Raw genomic sequence first — 16,317 nt, forward strand, 5'->3', positions numbered from 1 at the left:
ACATGGTCTGAGAACTGACCATTATTTTCTATATGGACGTGTGAACAGCCCCATAGACTATAATGGGTACCGGATCTATCCATGGAAAACACCAACGTGAAAAACAGGAGTCTGAACGCGGCCAAGCAGAAAAAGTCTATTAACGTGACACTTAAGTTCCAGGACAAATCTGCCTGATATAAAAATACAGACGAGGTATTAGTTATTCTGATATTATTTGTATATCTTTTAATAATTATTTATTATTATTACTGATAATAATAATGATAATAATAACATCAACAACAATAATAATAATAATAATAATAATAATATTACTCTTCGCCCTTGTGGCCACTGGTAGATTTATACTGCACTTCCTGGAGGTGTCATACTCGCCGCCGGCCGCAAGATGGCGCGCGTTCATAAGCAGGAAACTACTCTATGTTCGTCCGCTTCCTTTAGCGTTTCCGGTCACATGGTCCTGCTGGCTGAGGAGGAGGAGCGGGCACCGGTTGCGGCGGGAGTATTCTGGGGCTGAGAGGACGTTTATTTTTGGCTGGAGGTGAGAACCTGGCGCTCAGGGGACGTGTGATGCCGGTGTGTGCGGGCTGAGCTGTGGCCGCCGGGTCTGTATGTGCAGGGGCCATTCATATCAGGGCGTAACCCTTCATTTGTACGATCTCCATGGTAACGGGGGGGGGGTCCATGCTGAGCTCTTAGCGACCATAGTTCTATCCCTTGACAACCCTACTTTTTTTTTCTCCCATCTTTCTGAACAAGTCAGGTAGGACGGCGAGGGTAATCCTTCCCGCCATGGGCATTTTTTGCTCTTGTGTCTTTAGGGAGCTCCACACCCCTAATAGACCTGCACCTGTGACTTCTGTATTCCAGTGTGTCGCCCCTCCCTTCTTTTATGACACCCCCCCCCTCTTTGCGTCGGCTGACCCCCCCCCCCGCCCCGCCCTTTGCCTAGTGAGACGACCCCCCCCGCCCTTTGCCTAGTGAGACGACCCCCCCCGCCCTTTGCCTAGTGAGACGACCCCCCCCCCGCCCTTTGCCTAGTGAGACGACCCCCCCCCGCCCTTTGCCTAGTGAGACGACCCCCCCCCCGCCCTTTGCCTAGTGAGACGACCCGCCCTTTGCCTAGTGAGACGACCGCCCCCCCGCCCTTTGCCTAGTGAGACGACCCCCCCCCCGCCCTTTGCCTAGTGAGACGACCCCCCCCCGCACTTTGCCTAGTGAGACGACCCCCCCCCGCCCTTTGCCTAGTGAGACGACCCCCCCCGCCCTTTGCCTAGTGAGACGACCCCCCCCGCCCTTTGCCTAGTGAGACGACCCCCCCCGCCCTTTGCCTAGTGAGACGACCCCCCCCCCGCCCTTTGCCTAGTGAGACGACCCCCCCCGCCCTTTGCCTAGTGAGACGACCCCCCCCGCCCTTTGCCTAGTGAGACGACCCCCCCCCGCCCTTTGCCTAGTGAGACGACCCCCCCCGCCCTTTGCCTAGTGAGACGACCCCCCCCGCCCTTTGCCTAGTGAGACGACCCCCCCCGCCCTTTGCCTAGTGAGACGACCCCCCCCCGCCCTTTGCCTAGTGAGACGACCCCCCCCCCCGCCCCTTTGCCTAGTGAGACGACCCCCCCCCCCGCCCTTTGCCTAGTGAGACGACCCCCCCCCCCGCCCTTTGCCTAGTGAGACGACCCCCCCCCCGCCCTTTGCCTAGTGAGACGACCCCGCCCTTTGCCTAGTGAGACGACCCCCCCCGCCCTTTGCCTAGTGAGACGACCCCCCCCCGCCCTTTGCCTAGTGAGACGACCCCCCCGCCCTTTGCCTAGTGAGACGACCCCCCCCGCCCTTTGCCTAGTGAGACGACCCCCCCCGCCCTTTGCCTAGTGAGACGACCCCCCCCGCCCTTTGCCTAGTGAGACGACCCCCCCCGCCCTTTGCCTAGTGAGACGACCCCCCCGCCCTTTGCCTAGTGAGACGACCCCCCCGCCCTTTGCCTAGTGAGACGACCCCCCCCCGCCCTTTGCCTAGTGAGACGACCCCCCCCGCCCTTTGCCTAGTGAGACGACCCCCCCCGCCCTTTGCCTAGTGAGACGACCCCCCCCCCGCCCTTTGCCTAGTGAGACGACCCCCCCCCGCCCTTTGCTTAGTGAGACAACACCCCCCCCGCCCTTTGCTTAGTGAGACGACCCCGCCCTTTGCTTAGTGAGACGACCCACCCCCCGCCCTTTGCTTAGTGAGACGACCCACCCCCCCGCCCTTTGCTTAGTGAGACGACCCCCCCCGCCCTTTGCTTAGTGAGACGACCCCCCCCCCCGCCCTTTGCTTAGTGAGACGACCCCCCCCGCCCTTTGCCTAGTGAGACGACCCCCCCCCGCCCTTTGCCTAGTGAGACGACCCCCCCCGCCCTTTGCCTAGTGAGACGACCCCCCCCCGCCCTTTGCCTAGTGAGACGACCCCCCCCGCCCTTTGCCTAGTGAGACGACCCCCCCCCGCCCTTTGCCTAGTGAGGCGACCCCCCCCGCCCTTTGCCTAGTGAGACGACCCCCCCCGCCCTTTGCCTAGTGAGACGACCCCCCCCCCCGCCCTTTGCCTAGTGAGACGACCCCCCCCCCCGCCCTTTGCCTAGTGAGACGACCCCCCCCCGCCCTTTGCCTAGTGAGACGACCCCCCCCGCCCTTTGCCTAGTGAGACGACCCCCCCGCCCTTTGCCTAGTGAGACGACCCCCCCCGCCCTTTGCCTAGTGAGACGACCCCCCCCCCGCCCTTTGCCTAGTGAGACGACCCCCCGCCCTTTGCTTAGTGAGACGACCCCCCCCGCCCTTTGCTTAGTGAGACGACCCCCCCCGCCCTTTGCTTAGTGAGACGACCCCCCCCCCGCCCTTTGCTTAGTGAGACGACCCCCCCCCCCGCCCTTTGCTTAGTGAGACGACCCCCCCCGCCCTTTGCTTAGTGAGACGACCCCCCCCCGCCCTTTGCTTAGTGAGACGACCCCCCCCGCCCTTTGCCTAGTGAGACGACCCCCCCGCCCTTTGCCTAGTGAGACGACCCCCCCCGCCCTTTGCTTAGCCCCGCCCTTTGCTTAGTGAGACGACCCCCCCCCGCCCTTTGCTTAGTGAGACGACCCCCCCCCGCCCTTTGCTTAGTGAGACGACCCCCCCCCGCCCTTTGCTTAGTGAGACGACCCCCCCCGCCCTTTGCTTAGTGAGACGACCCCCCCCCCCCCGCCCTTTGCTTAGTGAGACGACCCCCCCCCCGCCCTTTGCTTAGTGAGACGACCCCCCCCCCGCCCTTTGCTTAGTGAGACGACCCCCCCCCCGCCCTTTGCTTAGTGAGACGACCCCCCCCCGCCCTTTGCTTAGTGAGACGACCCCCCCCCCGCCCTTTGCTTAGTGAGACGACCCCCCCCGCCCTTTGCCTAGTGAGACGACCCCCCCCCGCCCTTTGCCTAGTGAGACGACCCCCCCCCGCCCTTTGCTTAGTGAGACGACCCCCCCCGCCCTTTGCCTAGTGAGACGACCCCCCCCCCGCCCTTTGCCTAGTGAGACGACCCCCCCCCCCGCCCTTTGCCTAGTGAGACGACCCCCCCCCCGCCCTTTGCCTAGTGAGACGACCCCCCCCCCTGCCCTTTGCCTAGTGAGACGACCCCCCCCCCGCCCTTTGCTTAGTGAGACGACCCCCCCCCGCCCTTTGCTTAGTGAGACGACCCCCCCCCCGCCCTTTGCTTAGTGAGACGACCCCCCCCCGCCCTTTGCTTAGTGAGACGACCCCCCCCCCGCCCTTTGCTTAGTGAGACGACCCCCCCCGCCCTTTGCTTAGAGACGACCCCCCCCCGCCCTTTGCTTAGTGAGACGACCCCCCCCGCCCTTTGCTTAGTGAGACGACCCCCCCCGCCCTTTGCTTAGTGAGACGACCCCCCCCCGCCCTTTGCTTAGTGAGACGACCCCCCCCCGCCCTTTGCTTAGTGAGACGACCCCCCCCCGCCCTTTGCTTAGTGAGACGACCCCCCCCCGCCCTTTGCTTAGTGAGACGACCCCCCCCCGCCCTTTGCTTAGTGAGATGACCCCCCCCCCGCCCTTTGCTTAGTGAGACGACCCCCCCCGCCCTTTGCCTAGTGAGACGACCCCCCCCGCCCTTTGCCTAGTGAGACGACCCCCCCCGCCCTTTGCTTAGTGAGACGACCCCCCCCGCCCTTTGCTTAGTGAGACGACCCCCCCCGCCCTTTGCCTAGTGAGACGACCCCGCCCCCGCCCTTTGCCTAGTGAGACGACCCCCCCCCGCCCTTTGCCTAGTGAGACGACCCCCCCCCCGCCCTTTGCCTAGTGAGACGACCCCCCCCGCCCTTTGCCTAGTGAGACGACCCCCCCCCGCCCTTTGCCTAGTGAGACGACCCCCCCCGCCCTTTGCCTAGTGAGACGACCCCCCCCCCGCCCTTTGCCTAGTGAGACGACCCCCCCCCGCCCTTTGCCTAGTGAGACGACCCCCCCCCCGCCCTTTGCCTAGTGAGACGACCCCCCCCCCCGCCCTTTGCCTAGTGAGACGACCCCCCCCCCGCCCTTTGCCTAGTGAGACGACCCCCCCTGCCCTTTGCCTAGTGAGACAACCCCGCCCTTTGCTTAGTGAGACGACACCCCCGCCCCCGCCCTTTGCTTAGTGAGACGACACCCCCGCCCTTTGCTTAGTGAGACGACACCCCCGCCCCCGTCCTTTGCTTAGTGAGACGACACCCCCGCCCCCGCCCTTTGCTTAGTGAGACGACCCCGCCCTTTGCTTAGTGAGACGACCCCGCCCTTTGCTTAGTGAGACGACGACCCCGCCCTTTGCTTAGTGAGACGACCCCGCCCTTTGCTTGGTGAGACGACACCCCCCCCCCGCCCTTTGCTTAGTGAGACGACCCCGCCCTTTGCTTGGTGAGACGACACCCCCCCGCCCTTTGCTTAGTGAGACGATCCCCCAACCCCCCGCCCTTTGCTTAGTGAGACGATCCCCCAACCCCCCGCCCTTTGCTTAGTGAGACGACCCCCCCCCCCGCCCTTTGCCTAGTGAGACGACCCCCCCCGCCCTTTGCTTAGTGAGACGACCACCCCCCCCCCCGCCCTTTGCTTAGTGAGACGACCCCCCCCCCGCCCTTTGCTTAGTGAGACGACCCCCCCCCGCCCTTTGCTTAGTGAGACGACCCCCCCGCCCTTTGCTTAGTGAGACGACCCCCCCCCGCCCTTTGCTTAGTGAGACGACCCCCCCCCCGCCCTTTGCTTAGTGAGACGACCCCCCCCCCCGCCCTTTGCTTAGTGAGACGACCCCCCCCCCCGCCCTTTGCTTAGTGAGACGACCCCCCCCGCCCTTTGCTTAGTGAGACGACCCCCCCCGCCCTTTGCTTAGTGAGACGACCCCCCCCCCGCCCTTTGCTTAGTGAGACGACCCCCCCCGCCCTTTGCCTAGTGAGACGACCCCCCCGCCCTTTGCCTAGTGAGACGACCCCCCCCCCGCCCTTTGCTTAGTGAGACGACCCCCCCCGCCCTTTGCTTAGTGAGACGACCCCCCCCGCCCTTTGCTTAGTGAGACGACCCCCCCCCCCGCCCTTTGCTTAGTGAGACGACCCCCCCCGCCCTTTGCTTAGTGAGACGACCCCCCCCCGCCCTTTGCTTAGTGAGACGACCCCCCCCCGCCCTTTGCTTAGTGAGACGACCCCCCCCGCCCTTTGCTTAGTGAGACGACCCCCCCCGCCCTTTGCCTAGTGAGACGACCCCCCCCCCCGCCCTTTGCCTAGTGAGACGACCCCCCCGCCCTTTGCTTAGTGAGACGACCCCCCCCGCCCTTTGCCTAGTGAGACGACCCCCCCCCGCCCTTTGCCTAGTGAGACGACCCCCCCCCCCGCCCTTTGCCTAGTGAGACGACCCCCCCCCCCGCCCTTTGCCTAGTGAGACGACCCCCCCCCCGCCCTTTGCTTAGTGAGACGCCCCCCCCGCCATTTGGTTAGTGAGACGACCCCCCCCCCGCCCTTTGCTTAGTGAGACGACCCCCCCCCCCGCCCTTTGCTTAGTGAGACGACCCCCCCCCGCCCTTTGCTTAGTGAGACGACCCCCCCCCCGCCCTTTGCTTAGTGAGACGACCCCCCCCGCCCTTTGCTTAGTGAGACGACCCCGCCCTTTGCTTAGTGAGACGACCCCCCCCCCCGCCCTTTGCTTAGTGAGACGACCCCCCCCCGCCCTTTGCTTAGTGAGACATCCCCCCCCCGCCCTTTGCTTAGTGAGACGACCCCCCCCCCGCCCTTTGCTTAGTGAGACGACCCCCCCCCCGCCCTTTGCCTAGTGAGACGACCCCCCCCCGCCCTTTGCCTAGTGAGACGACCCCCCCCGCCCTTTGCCTAGTGAGACGACCCCCCCCGCCCTTTGCTTAGTGAGACGACCCCCCCCGCCCTTTGCTTAGTGAGACGACCCCCCCCCCCCGCCCTTTGCTTAGTGAGACGACCCCCCCCCGCCCTTTGCTTAGTGAGACGACCCCCCCCGCCCTTTGCCTAGTGAGACGACCCCCCCCCCCCCCGCCCCCGCCCTTTGCCTAGTGAGACGACCCCCCCCCCGCCCTTTGCCTAGTGAGACGACCCCCCCCCGCCCTTTGCCTAGTGAGACGACCACCCCCCCGCCCTTTGCCTAGTGAGACGACCCCCCCCCGCCCTTTGCCTAGTGAGACGACCCCCCCCCGCCCTTTGCCTAGTGAGACGACCACCCCCCCGCCCTTTGCCTAGTGAGACGACCACCCCCCCCCGCCCTTTGCCTAGTGAGACGACCCCCCCCCCGCCCTTTGCCTAGTGAGACGACCCCCCCCCCGCCCTTTGCCTAGTGAGACGACCCCGCCCCCCGCCCTTTGCCTAGTGAGACGACCCCGCCCCCCGCCCTTTGCCTAGTGAGACGACCCCCCCCCCGCCCTTTGCCTAGTGAGACGACCCCCCCCGCCCTTTGCCTAGTGAGACGACCCCCCCCCGCCCTTTGCCTAGTGAGACGACCCCCCCCGCCCTTTGCCTAGTGAGACACCCCCCACCGCCCTTTGCCTAGTGAGACGACCCCGCCCTTTGCTTAGTGAGACGACACCCCCGCCCCCGCCCTTTGCTTAGTGAGACGACACCCCCGCCCTTTGCTTAGTGAGACGACACCCCCGCCCTTTGCTTAGTGAGACTACACCCCCCCCGCCCTTTGCTTAGTGAGACGACCCCGCCCTTTGCTTAGTGAGACGACCCCGCCCTTTGCTTAGTGAGACGACGACCCCGCCCTTTGCTTAGTGAGACGACCCCGCCCTTTGCTTGGTGAGACGACACCCCCCCCCCCCCCCCCCCGCCCTTTGCTTAGTGAGACGACCCCGCCCTTTGCTTGGTGAGACGACACCCCCCCGCCCTTTGCTTAGTGAGACGATCCCCCAACCCCCCGCCCTTTGCTTAGTGAGACGATCCCCCAACCCCCCGCCCTTTGCTTAGTGAGACGACCCCCCCCCCCCCCCCGCCCTTTGCTTAGTGAGACGACCCCGCCCTTTGCTTGGTGAGACGACACCACCCCCCCCCCCCGCCCTTTGCTTAGTGAGACACACGCCTCCCCCCCCACGCGGACTCTTTGGGTCGGCCGACGCCTCCCCCCTTTTGTGTCCCATTAGCTCACTGCTCAGCTGCACATGCACCCAATCACCACCGGGGGCGTCGTGGGTTTTTACTTGCCCCAATCCAGAATGAAAGGTGCAACACAGCAGCGTCAGCTCTGGGTAAAAAGCACAAATCTCCAAAATAATCCACAATGTACATCCCCCTGTAATAATAAATATATATATATATGTTAATGTCGATCTACGACCACGGTGTTCGTTATTTGAAGCTTTTTACATTAATAATGGTGATTGCGGAGATCGCAGGACGTGAACTTGCCGCCGTGATCTGGATTTCATCGTCGTCTTTTGAGAATAAGCTGGAAATAAATGAAGGCGTCTTTCCTTTAGGATAATGGAGACTTGTGAGCAGGAAGCGTCTGACGGAGGCCAGGAAGGCGCGGAGGTGAACGCTCAGTATTTACAGCAGCTCAAGGACCTGGCGATTCCTGAAGACGAGGCCAAGAAGGTAAAAGGAGAGAGGAGATGTAAGGTGGAGCCATAGGGGAGCAGAAAGGCCTGGCAGCGCTGTAATGGGGGCACCGTGGGGCTTTACTGCGCATTATTTACTTGTCCATATCCACACTGCCTTCCATCCAGTGCCGGATTATAGACATGTTCCTCCTCTTAGACTCTTTTGCTGGAGGCCCGCTGCAGGTGAAGTAGAGTTTCAGGGGCCGGATACCGGCCATAAATCTCCTGACCCCAAACAGCATTCTGAGGGGCATTTCTGAGGGTGTTGAGTTCAGGTCCGGAGACGCTCCGGTGCCCCAGAAATCCCAGACATGTGAACGCTGCCTTACTTTGCACGTGCCAGATACTGCTGGGAAACCAGGAGGGTGTGACTCCTCGAGTCCAGGACCCGCCCACATGACTGTTCACAGGTAGTGCGCACGGTGCTGTGTGACGCATCGTCAGCGGTTCGGGGCTTCGTGTGTGATGACCGCTTCCATTTAGTTTTTTTATTTTCATTATCACATCCTTAAATATTATATTCAGTGGGTATGTAGCCACTGAGGACAGCATGGACGCCATTAAAGGTCCCCGTCGTGGATCCGCTTTCCTGGGTACGGACAGAGTCGGCGTATCACTGGGTACATTTACATTTTAGGGCCCGAGCAGCCATATTGGAAGTCGCTCAGCTTTGCAGTAGGACCGCGATCATGTTTTTTTTCCCCTCGATTCTTACAGGCGCTTATTCTGACTGGGAACGTATCGGCCGAAGAAGCTGCAATATTTTACTTCGACAGCTTAGAAAACCAGAATCCAGTAAGTGGCCTCTGAATAATGAGTTAAAGTGATTTTCCACAGCTTTAACTTTCATAGCCGTGTGATTGATGTGGGAGCATGATGTCCGAGCCGCGCCGATCATCAGAATGAAGGGGCTGCAGGACTGGAAACAGCGGCACTTATGTCTCACGAGTAAGACTCATCTGCAGTACCAGATGCAACCACACATGGCGCCGTGTCTGTGAGCTGACATAAAACCTTTAATAGTCGATGTCACCAGGGTCGGACTGGGGCACCGGGACACCGGAGAATTCTCCGGTGGGCCCGGGTCCTCAGCTGGCCCCTGAGCAGGACACATGGGGCCCCTGGTTAACATGGCTGCCGGTGCTCCACACTGCAGGAGGGCCCTTGCAGTGCGGCTGATGAGGGCAATCTGAATCTAGCCTGCTTCTCGGACCCCCAGGCTCCGGGGGGCCCATGGCCAGATTGCCCTCATATTGTGTGATGGGCAGGGAGCGATCCCTCCGCTGCCGACAGGAGGAAAATGGCAGCGGAGCTGGAGGAATCCGGTGTCCTCACCTCTGCTTCCTGCCTGCCGCTTCCTCCCCGACACAGGCGCGCGCTGCTCGATGACGTCACCATGCAGCGCGAACCTGTGTTAGGGAGAAAGATGCCAGGCAAGAAGCGGAGGACGATTCTTTGGGGGAACGTGTTGAGAGTAAGTGTTTTTTAGATAATTTTTTTTTTTTTTTTTTTTTTTTTACCGACTGAAGATGGGGAGAAATGGGGGGAGATGAGGGAGAGCAATGGTGATGGTGGGGGGAGATATGACATGGCACTGGTGACGGAGGAGGTGGGGGAGATATGGCAATGATGACGAATTATTTGGACTCTATATGCTGTTAATATCTGGTCTGGTCACGGTGTGGTGGTATTTCTCCCTTGTATGTGGTACTATTGGTGTTGGTATAGTGGATTGTGCTGTGTATGGCGGTCATTTGTTCTCTCTGATATTAATTAGAAGATTCTTTATTTCCATTAGTGATTAATACTTGGAACAAGATGCACTTACAGGGGTTCTCTGGGGAAAACAAGTAATCACCTCTCCACAGGATAAGTGATAAATTATTGATTAGTGGGGGTCTGACTGCTGGGACCCGCACTGATTGGTAGAATGTGGAGCTTTTCTCCCCATTAGACTGGAGCTCATGTGCGACTTGACCACTGATCCATTCATTCCCTCACTGGCTGTTCTTGTTTTTTTCTGGAAGCCCCAAAGAGAATGAATAGAGCTGTGATCAGACGTCCCACCTGCCGCTGCTTTTAAAATGGGGATAAGTGTCCTGCCAGGGATAAAACTTCCCCATTCTTCCGATAAATGCGTTTTCCAATGTTCGGTCCCAAACGATCAATAAGTGATCACCGATCCTGTGGATTCCATGGATCGGTGATAACTCGTTTTAACCAAAGAACCGCTTTAATGCAAACTACCGTAATTCTACATCCCAGTTATGGTGGTGCACAGTATATGTGCAGGAGCCGCCTGTGATTTACAGCCGACGCTCCACTATAACGGGGATATCGGCTAACAGTTATTTGCATATAGATGTAGGGTGGGCCCCGAGGATCAATTCCTCCTGTGGGCCCCAGACACCCCAGTCAGACACTGGATGTCACTGAATGTGCAGCGCTCCATTTATTTCCAATATTTATAATTGGGCTCTGATTGTTGTTTAGGACACGGATGACGACGACACTTACTTCAAGATGGTGTTTGTGGTGAACACGGATCTGTCTATGGGAGTAGGGAAGGTAAGAACTCATTACCCCGACAGAGACACTACTATAATATTCCTTAAAGGTATATTCCCATCTGGTGCATTTATGCCATAGATGTGTAGTAGATGAGGATCCCAGCTGTGACGTCAGATAAATGAGAATTCTGACACGCTGCCCGGGCACCATTGGTGGGACTATACAATTATAGCATACCCCGTGGATATGCTAGTTGTACAAAATGGGAAATACCTCTTTAAATCAGATTGCAAATCCTACGATCTGTGCACACAAAGCTCTTTTGGCACATTCCCTTTATGGAGGCTTTTTTGGTCCTTATAAGACCCTCACACTCATGTATTGTATGCAGCGATGTAGATTTATCCCTGGCCCAGGTGTATGTCCATACAACCTTCATGGATACATCTACAGCCTTGCCGGGTGCAGCGATGCCTGAGCGGCGGCTCCCCCTCGCTCTGCCGGCAGAGTATGTGACGTGTATAGAGCATTTGTTAGATCGGCCATTAATCCGTCCCGCTCTCCTCAGATTGCCGCACAGGTGGGACACGGTGCCGTCGGCTTATATCAGCTCATGTTAAAGGACTCCAAGACCAAGGAGATGGTGGAGAAATGGGAAGAATACGGGTAAGTCTGGACGGGATTCATGTTCTCGTGGCTCAAGAGGGATGTAGTTATAGAGGTAGGAATCCTTTCCGTATGATTTTGGAGCTTTCATTTTGTTTTGTTTTTTCCTACCCTTCCTCCAAGAGTCATGATCTTTTTTTTTTTTTTTTTTTTACCCATCTACATAGCTTTTTGCAGTACGAGTTTTGAGTTTATATAGGAAAATTATGTCCTGAAAAAATAGCAACAAAAATTCTAAATGCAAGTGAATTCTTGGAGGGGGTAAAAAAAAAAAACAACCCGCAATTCCACCATTAGTTTTTTGGGGTTTTGTTTTTATAGCATTGAGTTCCTGGTCAGCACGATTAGTGATGATAAAAAAATAAATCAGAAGTTAATTGGGGTTTGTGTCGTAATTTTCAGACTTTTTATTTTCCTGACTATGGAGCATGTGAGGACTTGTTCTTTGTGCAGTGAGCTGACACTTTTATCAATGTAGAGTTAGGCTATGTGCCCACGATGCAGAAATGCTCCGGATTTTTCCTGAGCGTTTCTGAATCTCCCTGGCAGAAAAAAAACGCATGCGGATTGTACATGCGGATTGTACATGCGGATTGTACATGTGTTTTTCCTGCCAGGGACATGCGGATGTGAAGCGTTCTTCACATGCATTTCCGCATGCGGGTTGACAAGCGCTTTCCAAGCGATTTTAGCTTCACTTGGAAAGTGCTTGACAACTTGGTCACACTATATAAATCCATGCAACCGGCATGGATTTATATAGTGTGACCGTAAAAGAATGGTAAAAAATACAAAATAAATATACTTACCTTCTGATGGCCCCCGGTCTCCCCGGCGGTCTAAAAGGACCTGCCATGACGTCATTTAGTCATGTGACGGGTCACGCGACCGTCGACGTCAGCGATCGCGTGACCCGTCACATGACTAAATGACATCATAGCAGGTCCTTTTAGACCATCGTGAGCTGCCAGCAAGCCAGGACGGATCGGATAAGGACACCAGGGGCCATCAGAAGGATGAGTATAATGAATATTTTTTTATTTCATTCTTTTTTTTTTTTTACATGTTCTATGGTACCTGGGTCCGGAGGAGAGTCTCCTCTTCTCCAAACCCGGGTACCTTCCGCACATTAAACCGCATGATATCCGCATGTGCACATGTAGTGATGCGGATGTCATGCGCTCCAATGCAAGTCAATGGCGGCAAAAATGACGCGATTCTGCAAAATAATTGGTAGTGCTGCGGATTTTTCCGCAGCGGAAATTTCCGCAGCATGTGCACAGCACATGCAGATTATCATTGGGGGACATGGCAGACCTTCTACCAAGCGTTTTGTAAGCGTTTCTGCAGCCGAATTGCCGCTGCGGAAACACTTAAAAAACGCATAGTGGGCACACAGCCTTAATACAGGATGTAACTCAGGATCAGTAATGTATGTACACAGTGACTGCACCAGCAGAATTGTGAGTGCTGCTCTGGAGTATAATACAGGAGGTAACTCAGGATCAGTACAGGATCAGTAATGTATGTACATAGTGACTGCACCAGCAAAATAGTGAGTGCAGCTCTGGAGGATAATACAGGATGTAACTCAGGATCAGTAATGTATCAATGGCTGCAGAGCTGTAAATCCTCCTTCCCTCTTTTTCTTTTGTTCCTTATTTTTGCTGTTTTTTCTCTGCAGAGCTAAGAAGGTGGTCCTCCAGGGCTCCAGCACTGCTCACCTTATGGAGTTACAAGCCTTGGCATTAAGCATGGACATCCCCTCGTACCTAGTGCAGGATGCCGGCAGGACCCAGGTATGACATTCAGCACCTTAGACTTCAGTAAGGCCTGGACTGTTAAGACATCTGACGTCCTGTTTTGTCTTCAGATCGCAGTCGGGTCACGCACTGTCCTCGCCATCATGGGTGAAGAAGAAATGGTGAATAAAGTGACGGGAAAGCTGAAACTGCTGAACTGAGGGGAGAGCAAGGCGAGCCGAAGGCATCTACCTGGAGAAGATGGAGGGACAGCTGATGAGACATCCCAGACGCGTCCTCCAGAGTGGGAGAAGAATACAGGACATGAGTGAATCGTGCTCCAGAGCCATTGCCAATCAATGAGGAAAGAGACGCAGAGTCTTATTACATAATGCAAACTATGGTGGTGATAGAAGTAGGTACCTAGAGCCGCTGGCATCAGTCGGCGCCAGGATCCTGCCCCACCCGTGTACATTGTGCTGCCATCTTGTGATCTAGATCTCCATTCGCTGTATGACAACGACATCTCTTGCATGCAGAACCGCTGATCCCAAACCGTTTGCATCACTGAAATGGCTGATAACGGGGAACACTAGACTGGATTCAATCGCCCTGCTGCCACGCGTTCCCCCTGTGCTTCTGCCATAAAGGAACGTGGAGGCGAGCGGATTCCCCTTGATAGTGTCCTCAAGTGTCAGAGTGATCATCATTAGGGATCAGTGATAATTCGGGGGATGTGAAAGAGACATGTAGGTATTTTAGTTAGTTACATCTTAAAAGAACGCTTCGCTGGTAACATCTACAGCGCGGCCACTTCCATTATTAGGGATCTTTTTTTTTTTCTTGTATTGATAAAGTATTACAATATGATGCGAATAGATGTCACTGATATATTAAATATTACCATAGAATTATGGCGGAGGTGATCGTCCATCGTCATCCGTCAGTGAATCCACGGCTCTGATTCATGACCACTGACTGGTGGAGATGATCGATAATCCTTGTGATGTCTGGACTACTGAGCGACTCTGAGACAGCTGCTTACCAATGGTTAGTATCCTCAAAATGGTACAAACTGGGAACCAGCGTCAGGTTAGAGAGGGCTCGAGACTTAGAGATGCATGAGGGGGAGTGACAGCTAGCTAGCTGTGATAGAAAGGTGTCCGACCATCGCGGCATTAACGAAAGCGTCTACCACGGGTGGGTGCTCCTCAGATCTGGACCACTGAACGATGGAAGATATTTTCTTTTCCGTTGGGAAGAAGACGAGCCGGCGGAGGCTGGTGATGGTGCGGAGCCCTGCTGGAAAACCTTGTGGATGAGACATGTCCCACCTACCTCCACGGCAGCGGGATTCCCTAATGGCAGCGCCGCCCTGCAGGAACATCACAAAGAGAAAGTGATCTCTCCAAATTCCCAGATCTCGATCTGATTGATCATCTGTGAGATGTGCTGGAAAACTAGTCCGATCCTTGGAGGCCGCACCGTACAGGACATGAAGGATCGGCTGCTGTTCAGAGATCGTGCGGGGTCCAGGCAGCAGTGGGACAGAGTTAAAAGGGTTTTCCAGTAACAAGCAGCTGGTCCTCTCCTTCCCTGGGCTCTGCATCTTTGCAGCTGACTGTGTATCAGATGCAGCAGTGATGTCACATCAACAGCGCTGCAGGCGATCACTGATGTAGACAGCACGAGCTGTTTATATACTGCAGCGCTGCTGATGTGATGTCACTGCTGTACACAATCACCAGAGTTTGGTATTTTTTTTTTTTTTTTTTACCATAGCAAGTATAAAAAAAATTTTTTTACAAAAAAAAAAAAAAAATTTGTGGTAAAATGGAGACTTGCAGGGGGTCTAAATGTTTTGGCTGATTTACAGGGGTTTTTGCAGTCTATCAGGGCTCTTCCATGGAAACTTGGACTCTGTTGTCACTGAATCTTTTTTTTGGGCTGTTAAATAGGTCAGTTTTTCAAACAGAAGAGGCTTCGGGAAACGCTCATGTTCTCTGTAGTCTTTCGTCAGCATTTTTTGTTTTTATTTCAGCAGATTTTTACTTTTTTTAAATAACGAAGAAAACACTGTGGGGTAAGTATGATAATAGGGCTAGTAGGTGGGGATTTCTTGGCGTCCAGGGCACGCCAAGCTTAGCAGAAATCATTTAATAAAAATACGATTACAAAGAAACCAGACTGCTAATATGAGCCATACAGGTAAGTATACATTCACATTTCTATCACTTGTATGCCCATATTAGCGGTGTGAAAAGTCTCAGGGGCTAACAGATTCCCTTTGAACAAAAGGAATTTTTTTGCAATTTCTTTTTTTTTTTTAGAGCAGAAAATGCCGCAGTGTGAACATATCCTTACATGTAAGACTCTTTGCAGCCACTAGGGGCATTTGTAGACTATATACAGGTGCATCTCATAAATTAACTTTTTGATGATATTCTAATTTTATTTCAGTTCTTCAATACAAAAAGTGAAACTCATATTATATAGAGTCATTACACACAGAGTGATCTATTTCAAGTGTTTATTTCTGTTAATACTGAGGATTATGGCTTACAGCCAATGAAAAACAAGTCATAAATTAACTTTTTGATGATATTCTAATTTAGTGAGATGCACCTGTATAGCTGTCTATGGCTCCGGCTGCAGGGCTCTTTATACACAGCTTATATGCAGATGTAGCAGTGTTGATCCAAACTAAAGATAACGTTTATTAAAGTTATGACCTAAAGATGAGCTCCTACCCTGGTGTTGGTGCCAGCGATGATGACACTTCTGAGGCACAGACGTTGGGTACTCACCTGCAGGAGTCCTGACATCTGCAGATTGGGGAACACGTCCGACTGTAACACACTGGCTTTATTGTACGTGATCCTCATGTGGAATATCTTCATCCGTTCACTATGAGATCAATTGCAATTAAATTAAATTGTCCTTTTGAGTAAATAGACTTTTATCTCATTGGTCTGTCTGATTATTTCTGCAAATGGCTGCGAAAAGAAGACACTTCTTGAAAACATACCCAGCTGTACAAAGTACAGCAGGTCAAGAGGACCCATCACTCGCCTTAAATGTTTTTGTTTTTTTCACCTGGTATAAATGCCGCTGTTCTCCTGAATCCGGCAATGTTTTTATTTTGTTCCTGCGCCTTTCTGTTCCTGAGATATGGCCCTATTTGCCCTGTACGCGAGTCTACTTTTGTTAGCCAAGTAGGTGTAGTCCTCAGTTCTTCAGTGGGCGGGTGCGTGGGGATCACACCCAGTTGTCCAAAGAGGCTAGCTTTATAGAGATGGCCATATCTCGGGAACGG

The 16,317-nt window shown here is 55.2% G+C and overlaps 1 protein-coding gene across 2 annotated transcripts; it reads left to right on the top strand.

Moving 5' to 3' along the window:
• Nucleotides 1-392: 392 nt before the first annotated feature.
• On the top strand, nt 393-14,804 carry LOC141157464 (probable peptidyl-tRNA hydrolase 2). Of its 2 annotated transcripts, none has more exons than XM_073644785.1 (7): nt 393-544; nt 7,960-8,077; nt 8,800-8,877; nt 10,576-10,650; nt 11,162-11,259; nt 12,944-13,058; nt 13,133-14,804. In XM_073644785.1, exons 2-7 carry the CDS (start codon nt 7,964-7,966, stop codon nt 13,220-13,222), a joined length of 570 nt encoding a protein of 189 aa, XP_073500886.1. In that variant the 5' UTR covers nt 393-544; nt 7,960-7,963; the 3' UTR covers nt 13,223-14,804. The 2 variants fall into 2 exon arrangements, with proteins under 2 accessions (XP_073500886.1, XP_073500887.1); XM_073644786.1 differs by having other exon boundaries at nt 486-608.
• The last annotated feature ends 1,513 nt before the right edge of the window (nt 14,805-16,317 follow it).

The sequence above is a fragment of the Phyllobates terribilis genome, unplaced genomic scaffold (assembly GCF_046119375.1).
Source record: "Phyllobates terribilis strain yellow unplaced genomic scaffold, ASM4611937v1 Scaffold_8__6_contigs__length_399053987, whole genome shotgun sequence".
In the NCBI taxonomy this organism is placed as follows: Eukaryota; Metazoa; Chordata; class Amphibia; order Anura; family Dendrobatidae; genus Phyllobates; species Phyllobates terribilis.

Bases quoted from the DNA above. Each gene is read 5' to 3' on its own strand.
- LOC141157464 (XM_073644785.1), top strand. From the start codon at position 7,964: ATGGAGACTTGTGAGCAGGAAGCGTCTGACGGAGGCCAGGAAGGCGCG. The intron at 8,878-10,575 runs GTAAGTGGCCTC...ATTGTTGTTTAG, and splicing joins GCTTAGAAAACCAGAATCCA to GACACGGATGACGACGACAC. The intron at 10,651-11,161 runs GTAAGAACTCAT...CGCTCTCCTCAG, and splicing joins TGTCTATGGGAGTAGGGAAG to ATTGCCGCACAGGTGGGACA.